Source organism: Capricornis sumatraensis, chromosome 14, assembly GCF_032405125.1.
Source record: "Capricornis sumatraensis isolate serow.1 chromosome 14, serow.2, whole genome shotgun sequence".
NCBI classification, from domain to species: Eukaryota; Metazoa; Chordata; class Mammalia; order Artiodactyla; family Bovidae; genus Capricornis; species Capricornis sumatraensis.
Genome location: NC_091082.1, coordinates 83,229,456 through 83,244,806, shown reverse-complemented (window position 1 = coordinate 83,244,806; position 15,351 = coordinate 83,229,456). Strand labels below are relative to the sequence as shown.

Sequence of the window (15,351 nt, the reverse complement as noted above, 5' to 3'; positions counted from 1 at the left end):
GCCTGGTGGGCTGCTGTCTATAGGGTCACACAGAGTCGGACACGACTGAAGCAACTTAGCAGCAGCCGCAGCATAGGACCGCCTAAGCTTCTGGGTGAAGGACGACACCTGCACTTTGAGGCGGGAAGGAGAGGAGCCGGCTAGAAGGCACAGGGAGTAGATTCTGCCTTGGCTCCTTCAGCTGCGTTTATTGCTAGATTTTAAAGTGGGTGCACGTATCGTTTAACCAGAAATGTCCTTTCTTTCATTTTGACCCAGTAAATGCTTCCACTCTTCTCCTGGGAGTAGAGAGTCAACGTAAAATAAGTGTCCCGAAAGCTCCTACCAAGGACGAGGTGTCTCTCAGAGCTTACACAGCTCGGTGCAGGTTGAACAGGTTGCGTCGTGCCGCATGCCGCTTGTTTACTTCTGAAAAAATGGTTAAGGCTATGAAAAAGCTTGAAATTGAAATCGAAGCTCGGCGGTTAATTGTTCGGAAAGACAGGCACCTCTGGAAAGATGTGGGTAAGAAGATTATAGAAATATTGAGATTAATTCTTTAAAAACACTCTAGAAATTGTTTTTCAGAGTCAAATATATACGTGGTTTCACTTTGCTACCTAAAAGTTCACAGACTTAAACGAGATCATGTACATATATAAAAGAGTGGAAGTATACTTTACCATATTTCATATAATGTGATGTTCCTTTTTGGTCTCTGATTTCTCTCCATGAAACTGTATTCACTGTCTCGTATTTGATTAGTGGTCTGAGCTTACTTGTGTTTCATATGTGTTTCAGGAGAACGGCAGAAAGTCCTGAATTGGCTATTGTCATATAATCCTTTGTGGCTACGAATCGGCCTAGAGGTAAGTACACCTTTCAGTTTTTGAAAAAAGATATATATACTTTTAGAAGATTCTTTAATAAAATGATGGTTTCAGTTTTCAAATTATTTGATTACTTAATATCTCAGTATGAAATTTAAGGTCCCTTCATGAATGCTCTTAATAGACTGTCATTCTACATCACTGCCATTTTGTTACATAGCAGTTTTCCCGTTAGTTTCATATATATATAATATTTGGTACCAGATGTAATAACAAGTATAGTTAACTCCTTTCTGAGCATTTACCAATGATAATACTAGGTTGTTTAAAACACATTAAATATATTTTCTAATTTAGATCTCTATAAAATCCAGTGAAGTATTTATTGTTATTCCAACTTCACTGACAGAACAGAAGCTGAGATGGTAAGTGACCTGCTGGATGCCTGTGAAGGGCCAGGATTGGAATCCACACCAGTCTGAAGTCACCAGAAACATTTAGATGGAACACTAATCATGGAAACATCAGAATTTGAGTTTTTCACATGGTGTATGGTTCAGTAATATTTAGAATGATAAAACTAACTGAACTAGAAAGCCACTAGGAGTTGGCTGTTAAAAATATTCTTTTATTCCAGCCCTCAGTGTTTCTATTTCTTTTAGTCTTTTACTGGTGAACTCCTGTATCTTGTTTAGGGTTTTTACCTTTGTCATGTGGAATATCCCATTCTTCAATTTTTTCTAAGTTTTTGAATAGAAAAATCTTTTGTACTAAAAAGGAATCTTTACAATTATCTGGCTAGTTATTAGAAAATTGAGGTGTAGAGAGAATGAATGATAATCCCACTATGGTCACCCAACTAGACAATGAACTTGCTAAGATTTCTTACTTTAATTCTTATTTCAATGATTTGAAATTCAACTTCTCATTTCTTTCAAAGAAAAGTTAATCAGAAAATTACATATCAACTGGCTATGCTTCACATATCAAAAAGTTCCAGAGCCTCAATTAAAGGAGACCTGTCTAGGGCTTCCCTGGTGGCACAGATGGTAGAGTAGGCCCTGTCTATTTGGGGTATAGCTCTTTTGTGGCAGAGGTAGAACGTGGGAGAGTTAGAAACGTGCAGTGCCTTTTGAAACTTCCTCTTAGATGTAGTGGGCATCACTGCATCCATAGTTCTACCCAAAGTGCATTACCTGTCCAGGCACAGATGAGGCAGGAATATTTACTCCTTCACGATAGATACAGCAAATCTATGCCATTTGGTGGGAAAGGGGACTTCTGAAGGGAAAGGTGAATGAATAATTATAAACAAAACATTCTACCGTCACACCTTAGAATTCTGTTAGGGGGCATGACCTTTGAGGATCTTAAGAAAGCATCACATGCCAAAAAAATAAAGGAAATAAAGACAAAGTGTCTCTATTTTGGCAGATATTAGTATTTTTATGCTTTTCTCTAGTTTTATTGATGTAAAGTTATAAAATACAATTTGATGTTTTTAGTTTTTTCGAATTGCTTTAAAAATCATTAACAATCACATTGATGTTAAATTAATGGCATATTTTAATCCTTGATTATATACAGATCAGAACATCCCCAGTTATTGTCTCAGATGGTTTACAGATGGTTTTCCATTTGTTAACTACTAAAGCATTTAGAATTATTTAGGTGTGTGTTGCACCTTCATGATACACTTGAAGGACATGTGTTCATGTGTGCTAAGTTGCTTTAGTCGTGTCCGACTCTTTGCAACCCCATGGACTGTAGCTCACCAGGCTCCTCTGTCCATGGCATTCTCCAGGCAAGAATACTGGAGTGGGGTGCCATGCCCTCCTCCAGGGGATCTTCCCGACCCAGGGATTGAACCTGAGTCTCCCATGTCTCCTGCACTGGCACGTGGGTTCTTTACCACTAGCGCCACCTAGGAAGCCCACTAATAGGACTGTTGCTGCTGCTGCTGCTAAGTCGCTTCAGTCGTGTCCAACTCTGTGCGACCCCATAGACGGAAGCCCACCAGGCTCCCCCCGTCCCTGAGATTCTCCAGCCAAGAACACTGGAGAGGGTTGCCATTTCCTTCTCCAATGCAGGAAAGTGAAAAGTGAAAGTGAAGTCGCTCAGTCGTGTCCGACTCTTCACGACCCCATGGACTGCAGCCTACCAGGCTCCTCTGCCCATGGGATTTTCCAGGCAAGAGTACTGGAGTGGGGTGCCATTGCCTTCTCCAACAATTGTCATTAAATTTGAACAAGAGGCCTACATTTGATAGTTCTTAAAAGAAAAAATTGCAGTATAAATATCACTTGTCATATAATTTTTAAGAACTTATCTTAGTCCTGAACTTTCATCTCTTCTTCACTGTGAAGAGTGCACTAAAAATTGCAGAAAACATACATGTTCAGCCCAAAGAGCCCGGTCGAACATCCTCATCTCTCCCAAAGGAATCAGAACCTCGCCAGTTCCTAGACCAGCGTCGTCTGTCCCTCCTCTCTGCATCCCTGTGCCCCGAAGTGAGAGAACAGCCCTGACTTGGGCTTGGATTTCTTTTCAGACAATATACGGAGAACTGGTGCCTCTGGAAGACAACAGTGACGTCACGGGGCTGGCGATGTTCATTCTGAACCGCCTGCTTTGGAATCCTGACATCGCAGCCGAGTACAGGCACCCGAGTGTCCCTCACCTGTACAGAGATGGTGGGTGGCTCTGCCTCCGTCATGTGCTCCCCCCGCTGTGTGCAGAGGGTGTCCCGTCCTCATTCCTGTCTCTGTTCCAACTTCACCTTCCAGAGAAACCGGTGTAAAAGGCCTCTCTCTCCACTGCCGTCTCGTTCTGCAACCCCCCCACCATTCCCCATCTTTCCCCCCACCGCTACAGCCCTATCGCTATTTGTGCCTGCTGTCTCTTCTCTCCACCTCACGAGCAGACCTCATGCCCAGTGGAGGTCACGTCTGTCTTAGGCTGCCACTTGCTGTTATAGTATTCTTAGCCCCTAGGTCAGTGCCTGCGGTGCTCATGACGTAGTTGTCGTGTGAAGCTAATCCAGTCTCTTGCTGTGTCTGCCCCAGTTTCTTCCATGAACTGGAAATGTTAAATAGTACCTGCCCCACAGAGCCCTCGTGAGCCTTAAATGAGTCTGTTCATGGAAAGCTTAAGAAAGATACGCAGTGTGCTCCTGTGCCTATTACTGTGCTTATTGTTCCAGCAGATGTAACTATCCTACTTTTACATAAAACTTGTCTTTTTTTTTTTTTAATTGAGGTATAGTTGATTTACAATGTTATATAAGTTTCAGCTGTTCAGCATAATGATTCATAATTTAGGAAGGCTATACTCCATTTATAGCTTTTATAAAATATTGGCTATATTCCCTGTGTTGTACAATATGTCCTTGTAGCTTATTTATTTGGTAAGTAGTGATTTGTGCTTCTTAATCTCCTACCTCTGTCTTGCCCCCGCCTTCCCTCTCCTCACTGGTAACCACTAGTTTGTTTTCTGTATCTGCAATTCTGTTTCCTTTTTGTCATATTCACTAGCTTGCTTTACATTCCACATATAAGTGATACCATGCAGTATTTATCTTTCTCTCTCTGACTTATTTCTCTAAGCATAATGCCCTTCAGGTCCATTCATGTTGCTGCAAATGGCAACCATTTCATTCTTTCTTCTGGCTGAGTAGCATTCTATCACACACATGTACATACGTACACATGCACATATGTATACACCATATCTTCTTTATCCGTTCTTCTGTCGATGGACTCTTAGGTTGCTTCCACATCTCGGGTATCGTAAATAATGCTGCTGTGAACACTGGGGTATATTTGACTTAGGGTTTTTATTTTCTCTGAATACATACCCAGCAGTGTAATTGCTGGATTACTTGGTGGTTCTCTTTTTAGTTTTTTGAGTCATCTCCATACTGTTTGCCATAGTTGCTGCACCAATTTATGTTTCCCCTGCCAAAAAAAAAAAAAAGGTAAATATAAGGAATTTTATAGACTTACAAAGAATTCCAAGATAATTTGACTTTAAAGTATAGGACACATCTCAAGAATCCTTAACAGAAATATATAGACCAAAAGCATAACAGAGTAAATAAATATAGAAAAATAATTGAGAACCACCCCCTCCAAGAAAAGAAAACCAAACTTGTCTTGCATAGATGAATGTGCTATGCCTTTTTGTACTTTATTTCAGGTCATGAAGAAGCTCTGTCTAAGTTTACATTGAAGAAACTATTATTGTTGGTTTGTTTCCTTGATTATGCTAAAATCTCTAGACTTATTGATCATGATCCTTGTCTCTTCTGTAAAGATGCCGAGTTCAAGGTATGGTTTTCATCTTATATTTTTAATTTCACATATAAGACTTCTGTCTGGTTTTATTGTGTATTTTCAGAAAAAGTTATTTTCCCAAAGAACACTAGTCCGACTCTTTGCAATCCCATAGACTATATATATACAATCCATGGAATTCTCCAGGCTAGAATACTAGAGTGGATAGCTTTTCCCTTTTCCAGGGGACCTTCCCAACCCAGGGATCTAACCCAGGTCTCCTGCATTGCAGGCAGATTCTACACCAGCTAAGCCACAAGGGAAGCCTGATAGTTTTCATCTTATATTTTATATTTCACACATAAAATTTTGTCTGTTTTTATTGTATATTTTCTCCTCAGAAAAAGTGATTTTCCCAAAGAACAGTACTCTGGAGCAGAACAGAAATGCCTGCCCAGTCGTTCCAGCCCTGCCTAGCTTGTTGGTTGGCATTCTGCCAGTGCATCATTCTAGCTTTGCTTTGAGAATGAATGTAACTGTGCTTCTGAGCAATTAATTTGGGAGAAAATTTCTTTCCTAATTTAGTATGCTATCAAATTCTAATTTTTAGAGTGTATTATTATTTATGAGCCCTTTCTTAAAAAGTCTTAAATTAGAAATATTGGAAATATATGAGTTTCCCATTGTTATCATATGAAACTGTCTTTTTATACTAGTTAATTTTACTTTATTTCTATATGCGCAGAATGATTTGAAGAATTTGTTTTTATTATAAACAGAACGATGATACTGGAATATAATACCTTCTGTTTGTTTCTCCGTAGGCCAGTAAAGATATCCTTCTGGCTTTTTCACGAGATTTCCTAGGCGGTGAGGGTGACCTTTCCCGTCACCTGAGCTTACTGGGATTTCCTGTGACCCACGTCCAGATGCCTTTTGATGAATTTGATTTTGCTGTTAAGAATCTTGCTGTAGACTTGCAGTGTGGGGTGCGTCTCGTGTGAGTATGAGAAATGGAATTATGTCTCTCCCTAGAATAGACTAAAATTTTCCGAAAGACATTTTTTTCTAACATACACAATCCCTCTTGCTCCTTTATATAATGGGATAAATCTAGGGTTTAAAAAAGTTTGGGTAAGTTCAGCAAAATAGTGTGAATTTTAGGCCAAGAAACCTTGTTCCCTATCCACATTTTCCCCTGCTGGCAGGTGATGAGGTCTGAGTAGCAACCACTGATGCCCCAGAATAGGAGTTGGGGAAAGCATGGGGCTAATTAAACTATAAGACATTTAAATAGCACTTTATCTGCAGTGGTTTCATGACTTCTACATCGTTTGAGACCAGTTTTAGTTGTATTAACCATGTTGCACATGTAAGGATGCATCTCTGAAATTAAAAGACACTTGCTCCTTGGAAGGAGAGCTGTGACAAACTTAGTGTATTAAAAAGCAGAGACATCACTTGGCCAACAAAGGTCCATATAGTTGAAGCTATGGGTTTTTCAGTGGTCGTGTATGGGTGTGAGAGTTGGACTAGAAAGAAGGCTGAGCACTGAAGAGCTGATGCTTTCAGATTTTGGTGCTGAAGAAGACTCTTGAGAGTCCCTTGGACAGCAAGGACATCCAACCAGTCCATCCTAAAGGAAATCAACCCTGAATACTCATTGGAAGGACTGATGCTAAAGCTGAAGGTCGAATACTTTGGCCACCTGATGCGAAGAGCTGACTCACTGGAAAAGACCCTGATGCTGAGAAAGATTAAGGGCACAGAGAATGAGATGGTTGGATGGCATCACCAACTATATGGACTTGAGTTTGAGCAAACTTCAGGAGATGGTGAAGGACAGGGAATCCTGGTGTGCTGCAGCCCATGAGGTCACAAAGAGTCGGACACGACAACAACACGTGAGGAGAAGTGAGATGAAGACATGGCGTGGTTTGCCCAGGTTCTACATGGCAGTGGCAGTGGGCATCAGCTCATGACATCCAGCTTCATGTTGCACGCGTTTCCTCACTAACACACTAGAGTTCTAGGCATTGGCTTTGATGTGACAACAGTGAGTCACCACTGCCTGCTTTGGAAGGAGCGGCCTTTACACTGTAGCTCGGGTGGCTTCTTTACAATATGTGACTTGAAGGCATCCATCTTGTTTCTAAGAAACTCTCTAATTTATATCATGTCTGACATTTGTGAGGAAGTTACCACTGTATCTTTGTGAATCCCCAGTTCTTCGCAAATAGGATACATGGGACTTCCTTTGGTAGTTGAGTGGTTAAGAATTTGCCTTGCAGAAGGCAATGGCATCCCACTCCAGTACTCTTGCCTGGAAAATCCCGTGGATGGAGGAGCCTGGAAGTCTGCGGTCCATGGGGTCGCTGAGGGTTGTATACGACTGAGCATCTCCACTTCCCCTTTTCACTCTCATGTATTGGAGAAGGAAATGGCAACCCTCTCCAGTGTTCTTGCCTGGAGAATCCCAGGGATGGGGGAGCCTTGGGGGCTGCCGTCTATGGGGTCGCACAGAGTCGGACACGACTGAAGTGACTTAGCAGCAGCAGCAAGGGATGCAGGTTTGATCCCTGGTCGGGAAACTGAGATCCTATGCGCCTTGGAGCAGAGAAAACCCAGCACAGCTAAACAGATAAGCAAACAATAACAGCACACGTCTCTTATTGCCTTCTAAATTAAATTTCCACAAACCTTCTTTTCTTTTCCAATCATATATTCTCATGACAAAGTAATAGTCTTGAGCTTTACTGTAGCTTCCTCTCTTGAGTAATTTCTATATAGGCTGGAGCATTTGCTGAGAATGTTCTCCACACTATTTTTACATTTAATTTTAATTTGTTCATTTCATAAATCCAAACCAGCACATCTGTTTTCTGGCCACTAGCAATTCACAATTTGAAACTTTTTCCACTGTCTGGGAGGAGCAGTGATTGGCTTCATGTTCAGTGTAATTTTTTGATGATGAAAGAAATTTTTTGTTCTTTTATAGACGTTACTAAGGACTTCCCAGTGTTGGGTGTTGATGCTTTGTCATTCTCAGGAACTCTCACTAGTTAAGAGACTCAATCTTGCTTGACAAGCTTCTATTATCTTCAGTGTCCCCAAAATGGCATAGGTCTCGGAGGTCATTTGAGGTCACTTGGGAACAGTTAATCCACTGATGCTGTAGGTGACAGTCAGTCGGTCAGTCTAGTGTTGCAGGAATGCTTCAGACGTTGATTGAATGGTTGGCCTACACCTATCTTACATTGCTTCCTAACCTTTAGAAATTATGGTTCTGTAAACAAGTCTGCCAAATTTTAACCAGATACAGTCATTAGCTGGGCTCGATCCTTCTGTGGAAACAGTGATTTTTGTCTAGTGTAAAACACTAGATGATATTAGGAGTTTGAATTCAAACTGTGGTATAAGTGATTTTTTAAGGTAGCACTCAAACACTTTTTGCTTTACCTGGTATAAATATGAGACAATGGCTTCGGAAGCTGTAAAAGTGGGGTTTAGTTCTGATCTTAGTCCTGTCATTGCTGCTGCTGCTGCTGCTGCTGCTGCTGCATCACTTCAGTCATGTCCGACTCTGTGTGACCCCATAGATAGCCCATGAGACTCCCCCGTCCCTGGGATTCTCCAGGCAAGAACGCTGGAGTGGGTTGCCAGTTCCTTCTCCAATGCATGAAAGTGAAAAGTGAAAGTGAAGTCGCTCAGTCGTGTCTGACTCTTCGCGACCCCATGGACTGCAGCCCACCAGGGTCCTCCGTCCATGGGATTTTCCAGGCGAGAGCACTGGAGTGGGGTGCCATTGCCTTCTCCGAGTCCTGTCATTACTAGTTGTAAAATCACGGGAAATTTATTTTATTTTCTGGGCTTTGGTTTCTTCATCTGCCAGATATGGGATAATAATGGCCCGACTGTGGGATTTGCCATGGACAAAATAAGAAAAGAAAGGACTAAAATAAGAAAAGAAAGCGCTTACTTGATGTGTAGAATACTGGAGTCCCTCAGTCAATGTCCATTTTCCTTTCTTTTCCCTAAAGAACCTTGTTCTTCTGTTTCTGTGTGCATTTGTGTGTGTGCATATTATTTTCCATTCTTACATTCTGTTCATAGACCTTAACCCCCAGGTTTAAATGAGAAATAACTCTATTTACCTAACTATGGAGTAACAGTTTTGAGATAATGTTTTGGGATCTTTCTAACCTAAAACCCTTTATCTCTGGAAGATTGATATGGGTGGTTATTTAAATGAAGTTAGTTTTTCCTGCATGTTTTTATCTTAACAATTTCATGTGGCAATCCCTTCATTGTTAGGCGAACTATGGAACTTCTCACGCAAAACTGGAATCTCTCAAAGAAACTCAGAATTCCTGCAATAAGTCGTCTTCAAAAGATGCACAATGTTGACATCGTTCTTGAAATTCTTAAATCACGAGGAATTCAGTTGAATGATGAGCATGGTAAAAACCAAGTAACAATAAAAGTTTTCTTCTCACTGAAAATCAAGTTGTACGTTCTTTGTGCTAACGGACTCTTTTCCATTTGTAGGAAATGCAATCCTGTCTAAGGATATTGTGGACAGACACAGAGAGAAAACCCTGGCGTTGCTTTGGAAGATCGCATTGGCTTTTCAGGTATTGTACATTTGGTGCATTTTGTACTTTTTGTCAGTTTTCAATATTGACTTATAAAAGTCTTTTGTGTCAAAGACTAGCAGTAGTAGGCGTTACTAGCTAGACTTATTCTGTCCTAGGAACTGTGCTAATGGGTTTATGTACACTCCAATCTAATCCTCACAAGGCCCTCAGTAGGTTGCTATTGTCATTTCTTTATAGGGGAGGAGACTAGAGCTAAGGGTTCCTCACTGATCAGATGCAGAGATGAGATCAGATCCCTGACTGAGGTGAACACAGATCCCGTGCACTCAAGCACTTACACTTCCATGACTTCCTTGTAGACTGTGTTTGCCTTAAAAAGATATTGATCGTAGCAGACTTGAACTTTTGTGGGTCAAAAATAATGTATGAAAAATATGGTATTTATCCTCTTTTTGTATTCTAGGTGGATATTTCCCTTAATTTGGATCAATTAAAGGAAGAAATTGACTTTTTAAAGAAGACACAGAGTATGAAGAAAACAATGTCTGCACTGTTATGCCGTCCTGATGCTGTTATCAGTAAAAAAAGAGATGAAAGGCATAGCGGTCCCTTTGAACAATACAGTGAAAGCGTAAAGCTACTGATGGATTGGGTAAATGCTGTCTGTGGCTTCTATAATAAAACAGTAAGTTCTGTGTTTTTGTTTTAGCCTAATTTCTTTAAGCAAATTTTGCTTAAAATCAAATGAACAGTGCATGAAATATTTCCTTTAATTTCTTTAATGTCATATAAGGTAGTAGAATTTTATTACTATATAGATTATTTATAAAGATATTTTTATATGATGTATTTTATATATGTATATATTAATATATAATAACATATAAACACATAACAATTATATAACTATAATGATACATCTTATTGTACAGATTTATTATGATAATACAGATGCTAATATAATTTATATTATAAACAATAAAATGTGTTAATACCAATTAAAAATTATAATAATAATGATGATGATGAATTTCTTTTTTTCTTTTTTTTTCTTATTGGAGTATAATGGCTTTACAGTGTGTTCATTTCTGCCATACAGCAAAGCGAGTCAGTTACATGTATACCTGTATCCCCTCTTAGTTAATATGTACAAGCAAACTTTTCCTCTAATGAGTAAGGGTGCCATCACATACCTAGTTTCATCAAATCTGTCACCAATTGTGTAATGAACGATTATTTTATGTCTTACTAGGGAAAAAAATGCCCCAGTTGGTAGTCTTAAAAGGAAATGCTTGCATAGAACTGGGGTGCCAAAGGATCATACCCTTATTACAAAGTGAAGTCCCTCAGTTGAGTCTTTGCAACCCCGTGGACTATAGCCCGCCAGGCTCTTCTTTCTATGAGATTTTCTGGGAAAGAACACGGTAGTGGGTTGCCATTTCCTTCTCCAGGGGATCTTCCTGACTCAGGGATCAAACCCAGGTCTCCCACACTGTAGATAGACTCTTTACTGTCTGAGCCACCAGGGAAACTCTTATTACAAAGGTGAAAGCAAACAAACCCACCACGCACAAAGGGACATTAGAGGACTTTGCCCCACTGGGCAGAGAGGGAGGAAATAGTCTGAGTCGTGTCTTTTATAATCATTTGTTAGATTGATCCTCCATTGCTATATGAAATGTATGTTTAAGTATAAATAATGAAAATAAATGGTCCTGATGCATATGAATAACGTATCCTGTAAGGAATGTAAAACAGAAAAACTGTCAGATATATGATCGTCTGTGTTTTAAGTAAGAACTGAGAGTCCCAAAGACCCTGGTACTGCAGTCTTGTGTCCCATGCCTTTCTCTTGACTCCAGTCCCTTGGCTTTCCTAGGTCCGTAGACACAGAGCTCCAGTCACTGCCTGTCTTCACACGGCATTCTCCCAACGTGTCTTGTCTCTATGTCTCTCTCCCTTTCTCATAAGGGCACCAGTCATATCAGATTAATACCTCATCTTACTCCAGCGTGGTCCCATCTTAGCTGGTTAAATCTGCAGTGACCCTATGTCCAAACAAGATCACATCCTGAGAATCTGGGAAGGACATGAATTTTCTGATGAACACTCTCCAACCCAGCACAATCATATAATATTTTAGAGGTGAGAATTTGGCCATGAATGTGGTAGTATACAGTGTAACTTCCCAGGTGGCTCAATGGTAAAGCATCTGCCTGCCAGTGCAGGAGAAGCGGATTTGATCCCTGGGTCAAGAAGATCCCCAGGAGAAGGCAATGGCAAACCCCCGCCAGTATTCTTGCCTGGGAGATTCCATGGACAGAGGAACCTGACAGGCTACAGTCCACGTGTTCACAAAGAGTCAGATACAGCGGAACATACACGTGGTTTCACACTAGGTGCTACTACAAATTAGCATGCCGGTCCTAGCTATTAAAAGGAAATATGGACTGTAAAGCCGTCGGTATCTGTATTTTTACCTAAATACAGTCCATTCTTTCTCTGACGTTTCTCATCAGGTGGAGAACTTCACAGTGTCTTTCTCGGACGGCCGGGCGTTGTGTTACCTGATCCACCACTACCATCCTTGCTATGTTCCTTTTGACGCCATATGTCAGCGGACCACGCAGACCGTGGAGTGCACACACACTGGTTCCGTGGTGCTGAATTCATCATCTGAATCTGACGGAAGTTTTCTGGATTTGTCTCTTAAATCACCTGATCAGGGTTCGTCCCTTTCAGTTAATTTACTTCTCCAGTGTTTTCACTGTCTGATTTCTGGTCCTCGCAGTATAATCTGATCTCTCTGTTTTACTTGCATTACAGAAAATACTTCAGAACTATACAAAGAACTCCTGGAAAATGAAAAGAAAAATTTTCAGTTGGTTAGGTCTGCAGCTAGAGACCTTGGTGGAATACCTGCCATGATCCATCACTCAGATATGTCAAACACAATCCCTGATGAGAAGGTAAAGTAAAAGTTCCTTAACAGTAATAACTCTGAGTAATCAGAGTCTCAGATGATGGGAAGTTTCATGCTCTCTGTCTCATAGAAACTTCTGTCTTCATCTTTTCTGTTCTCTCTTAGGTGGTGATTACCTATTTGTCATTTCTTTGTGCGAGGCTTTTGGATCTTCGTAAAGAAACGAGAGCCGCTCGACTTATACAAACAACTTGGAGACAATATAAGCTAAAAAAAGATCTAAAACACCATCAGGTACTCCTCAAAAATGAAGTGTGTGTGTGCTCAGCCACTCAGTCATGTCCAGCTCTTTGAGACTCCAATGGACTATAGCCCACCAGGCTCCTTTGTCCATGGGATTTCCCAAGCAGGAATACTGGAGTGGGTTGCTATTCCCTTCTCCAGGGGATCTCCCCCACCCGGGTTCCAACTCTCGTATCTCCTGCATTCGCAGGTGGATTCTTTACCATTGAGCCACCTGGGAAGCCCAGTCAGTAATGAAATACTGCAATGTAAATTGTTCATAAAATGTCAGCTGAATGATTCTTGATATCGTTTTTACATTTTACTGACATAGGAAATTACCGAGGTAATTTTCATGATTGTGTGTGTTTCAAGTAGGGGGTCAATATTTCTCCCTAATGTCCAATGTTTCCTTCATTGGGTATTTTTTCCAGGCTTTGTCCTCCCTTTCACTGTGCTCCAGGGAACATGGAATAACTTATGCACATTGTGAATTTGTGAAAAGTAAACTGGGGTTGTCTGACTCATCTCTTCCCTCCTTCCTCTTGAACTCTGACGTGCCTCTGGGAAGCAGGAGCTTTCCTTTCCTTTTTCGCACTGTGCTCTGGGAGGCTTGCCCCCAACCAGTGCCTCTCTGGCCTGGGTGTCCCCTTTCAGACTCTGCAGTTCGATTAGCCAAGCTCATTGTGTCTGCCATGAAACTGTCTTCCAGGCTATCGTTTGTTAGTTTAAAAATGGCATTTTGGTTTCCATCGCTTAACTTCTCAGAACATTTAGGACCCGAGCACAGGGAGAAGGGTTGTCCCTCTGTGTCCGTGATAGCACGAATTTTGCATTAACATAAAATAAGTGTTTTCTTGAGTTTGGAAAAAATGTCATTTTTCACAGTGTTAGAAATGGTCTTCTTGGTCAAACTGAATAAACTATTTTAATCCTCTACTCTTTTCACTAATAATGCTGTATTTATTTGGAGAAAGTAAAAGAAGTATTCATGTTTAATAAACCTTAGCAGGTATTTCAGAAATATATTTCACCCAGGATTGCTCCTTAGTTCTGAATTACAATGTATTTATGATAAAGTTCTTAGTACCTGTAAAGTAGCTAAATTTTGGCAATTCATACCATTTATTCTCTTGCGCCATTTCAGACCTGGGTTGTTGTCATTGTTCAGTTGCTTAGTCCTGTCTGACTCTTTGCGACCCCATGAACTGCAGCATGCCAGGCCTCCCTGTCCATCAGGATCTCCCGGAGCTTGCTCAAACTCATGTCCATTGAGTCGGTGATGCCATCCAACCATCTCATCCTCTGTCGTCCCCTTTTCCTCCTGCCCTCAATCTTTCCCAGCTTCAGGGTCTTTTCCAATGAGTAGGTTCTTCGCATCAGGTGGCCAGACTTAGAATAGCAATTTGATCCCTTCCCTAGCTGTGTTCTCATGCTGCATGGTTTCTGGTTGTAGTAAATACCAGTCAGCACCTACAGCTCATCTCTGTGCCGAGCATCATCTCACCCTCGCATGGTGCACTGTCGCACACAGCAACACAAAGGGCCGTCAGACAGCCTGGACGTTGGTCCTCTCCACCAGAGGAATAATTTATATTCCCGTGTCTAATTCAAGTGAAGTGAAGTGATAAGGCTAGCCTTACAGAGTAGCAAAGTGATTAGGAGCACGAACTCTGAAGCCAGACTGCCTACATCAGATCCTGGCTGGCTGAGCCCTGGGGGACCAGCTGTCTACTTGACCTCCCTGCCTGGGTTTCCTCACGGCCATGGGGGTAGGGCCGCTTCCTCTGTTCTCACAGTCGTTGTGAGGTTGGATGGCTCATTCTCGCAGTGTTTAGAAGGGTGCCTGATACCTGGCATTTAACCTGTTATTATTCACTGAAATTCACTGTTAGAAGTAGAGATGTGCAGGGAGCTCCCGAGGCCGCCAGCTCCTCTTTGGATACTGACACCGCAGGCAGTTCTGACACCATTTGTCACAGCCCTGAGCTCTGTCCTCTTGAGCCTCTATACTTAAAGCCACAGTGTATTCTGGCGGTAAAAGAGGATGTTTTGCCTCTTTTTTTCTTTTTTTTGTGATTCCTTTCTTCAAATTGCAGCAAAACAATACTTCTAGGACTTCCCTGGTGGTCCAGCAGTTAAAACTCCTAGCTTCCAATGTAGGAGATGTGGCTTCAATCCCTGGTTGGGGAACTAAGATCCCACATGCTGTGAGGTGTGGCCAAATAAGTAAATACACATTAATAATAAATAAACACAGTGCATCCAATTAAAAAGCAAAAAATAATACTTCCTTATACTGTAAAGCATTTTGTTTATTTGAGTCTCTTTTTCCTTTCTTTTTTCTCCTATTTTGTTGTTCAGTCCCTCAGTCATGTCTGACTCTTTGCAACCCCATGGACTGCAGCATGTTAGACTTCCCTGTCCTTCAGCTATGTCCCAGAGTTCGCTCAGACTCGTGTCTA

General features: G+C 41.2%; 1 protein-coding gene across 2 annotated transcripts in view; it reads left to right on the top strand.

Moving 5' to 3' along the window:
• ASPM (assembly factor for spindle microtubules) overlaps positions 1 to 15,351 on the top strand; it is a 61,318-nt gene that overhangs the window by 18,245 nt on the left and 27,722 nt on the right. For both annotated transcript variants that reach the window (XM_068986210.1, XM_068986209.1), the window contains exons 6-16: positions 259 to 504; positions 781 to 848; positions 3,361 to 3,502; positions 5,007 to 5,137; positions 5,908 to 6,083; positions 9,398 to 9,543; positions 9,632 to 9,717; positions 10,145 to 10,366; positions 12,201 to 12,408; positions 12,508 to 12,650; positions 12,770 to 12,898. In XM_068986210.1, coding sequence (XP_068842311.1) covers positions 259 to 504; positions 781 to 848; positions 3,361 to 3,502; positions 5,007 to 5,137; positions 5,908 to 6,083; positions 9,398 to 9,543; positions 9,632 to 9,717; positions 10,145 to 10,366; positions 12,201 to 12,408; positions 12,508 to 12,650; positions 12,770 to 12,898 — 1,697 coding nt within the window. The remainder of the gene's footprint in view (positions 1 to 258; positions 505 to 780; positions 849 to 3,360; positions 3,503 to 5,006; positions 5,138 to 5,907; positions 6,084 to 9,397; positions 9,544 to 9,631; positions 9,718 to 10,144; positions 10,367 to 12,200; positions 12,409 to 12,507; positions 12,651 to 12,769; positions 12,899 to 15,351) is intronic.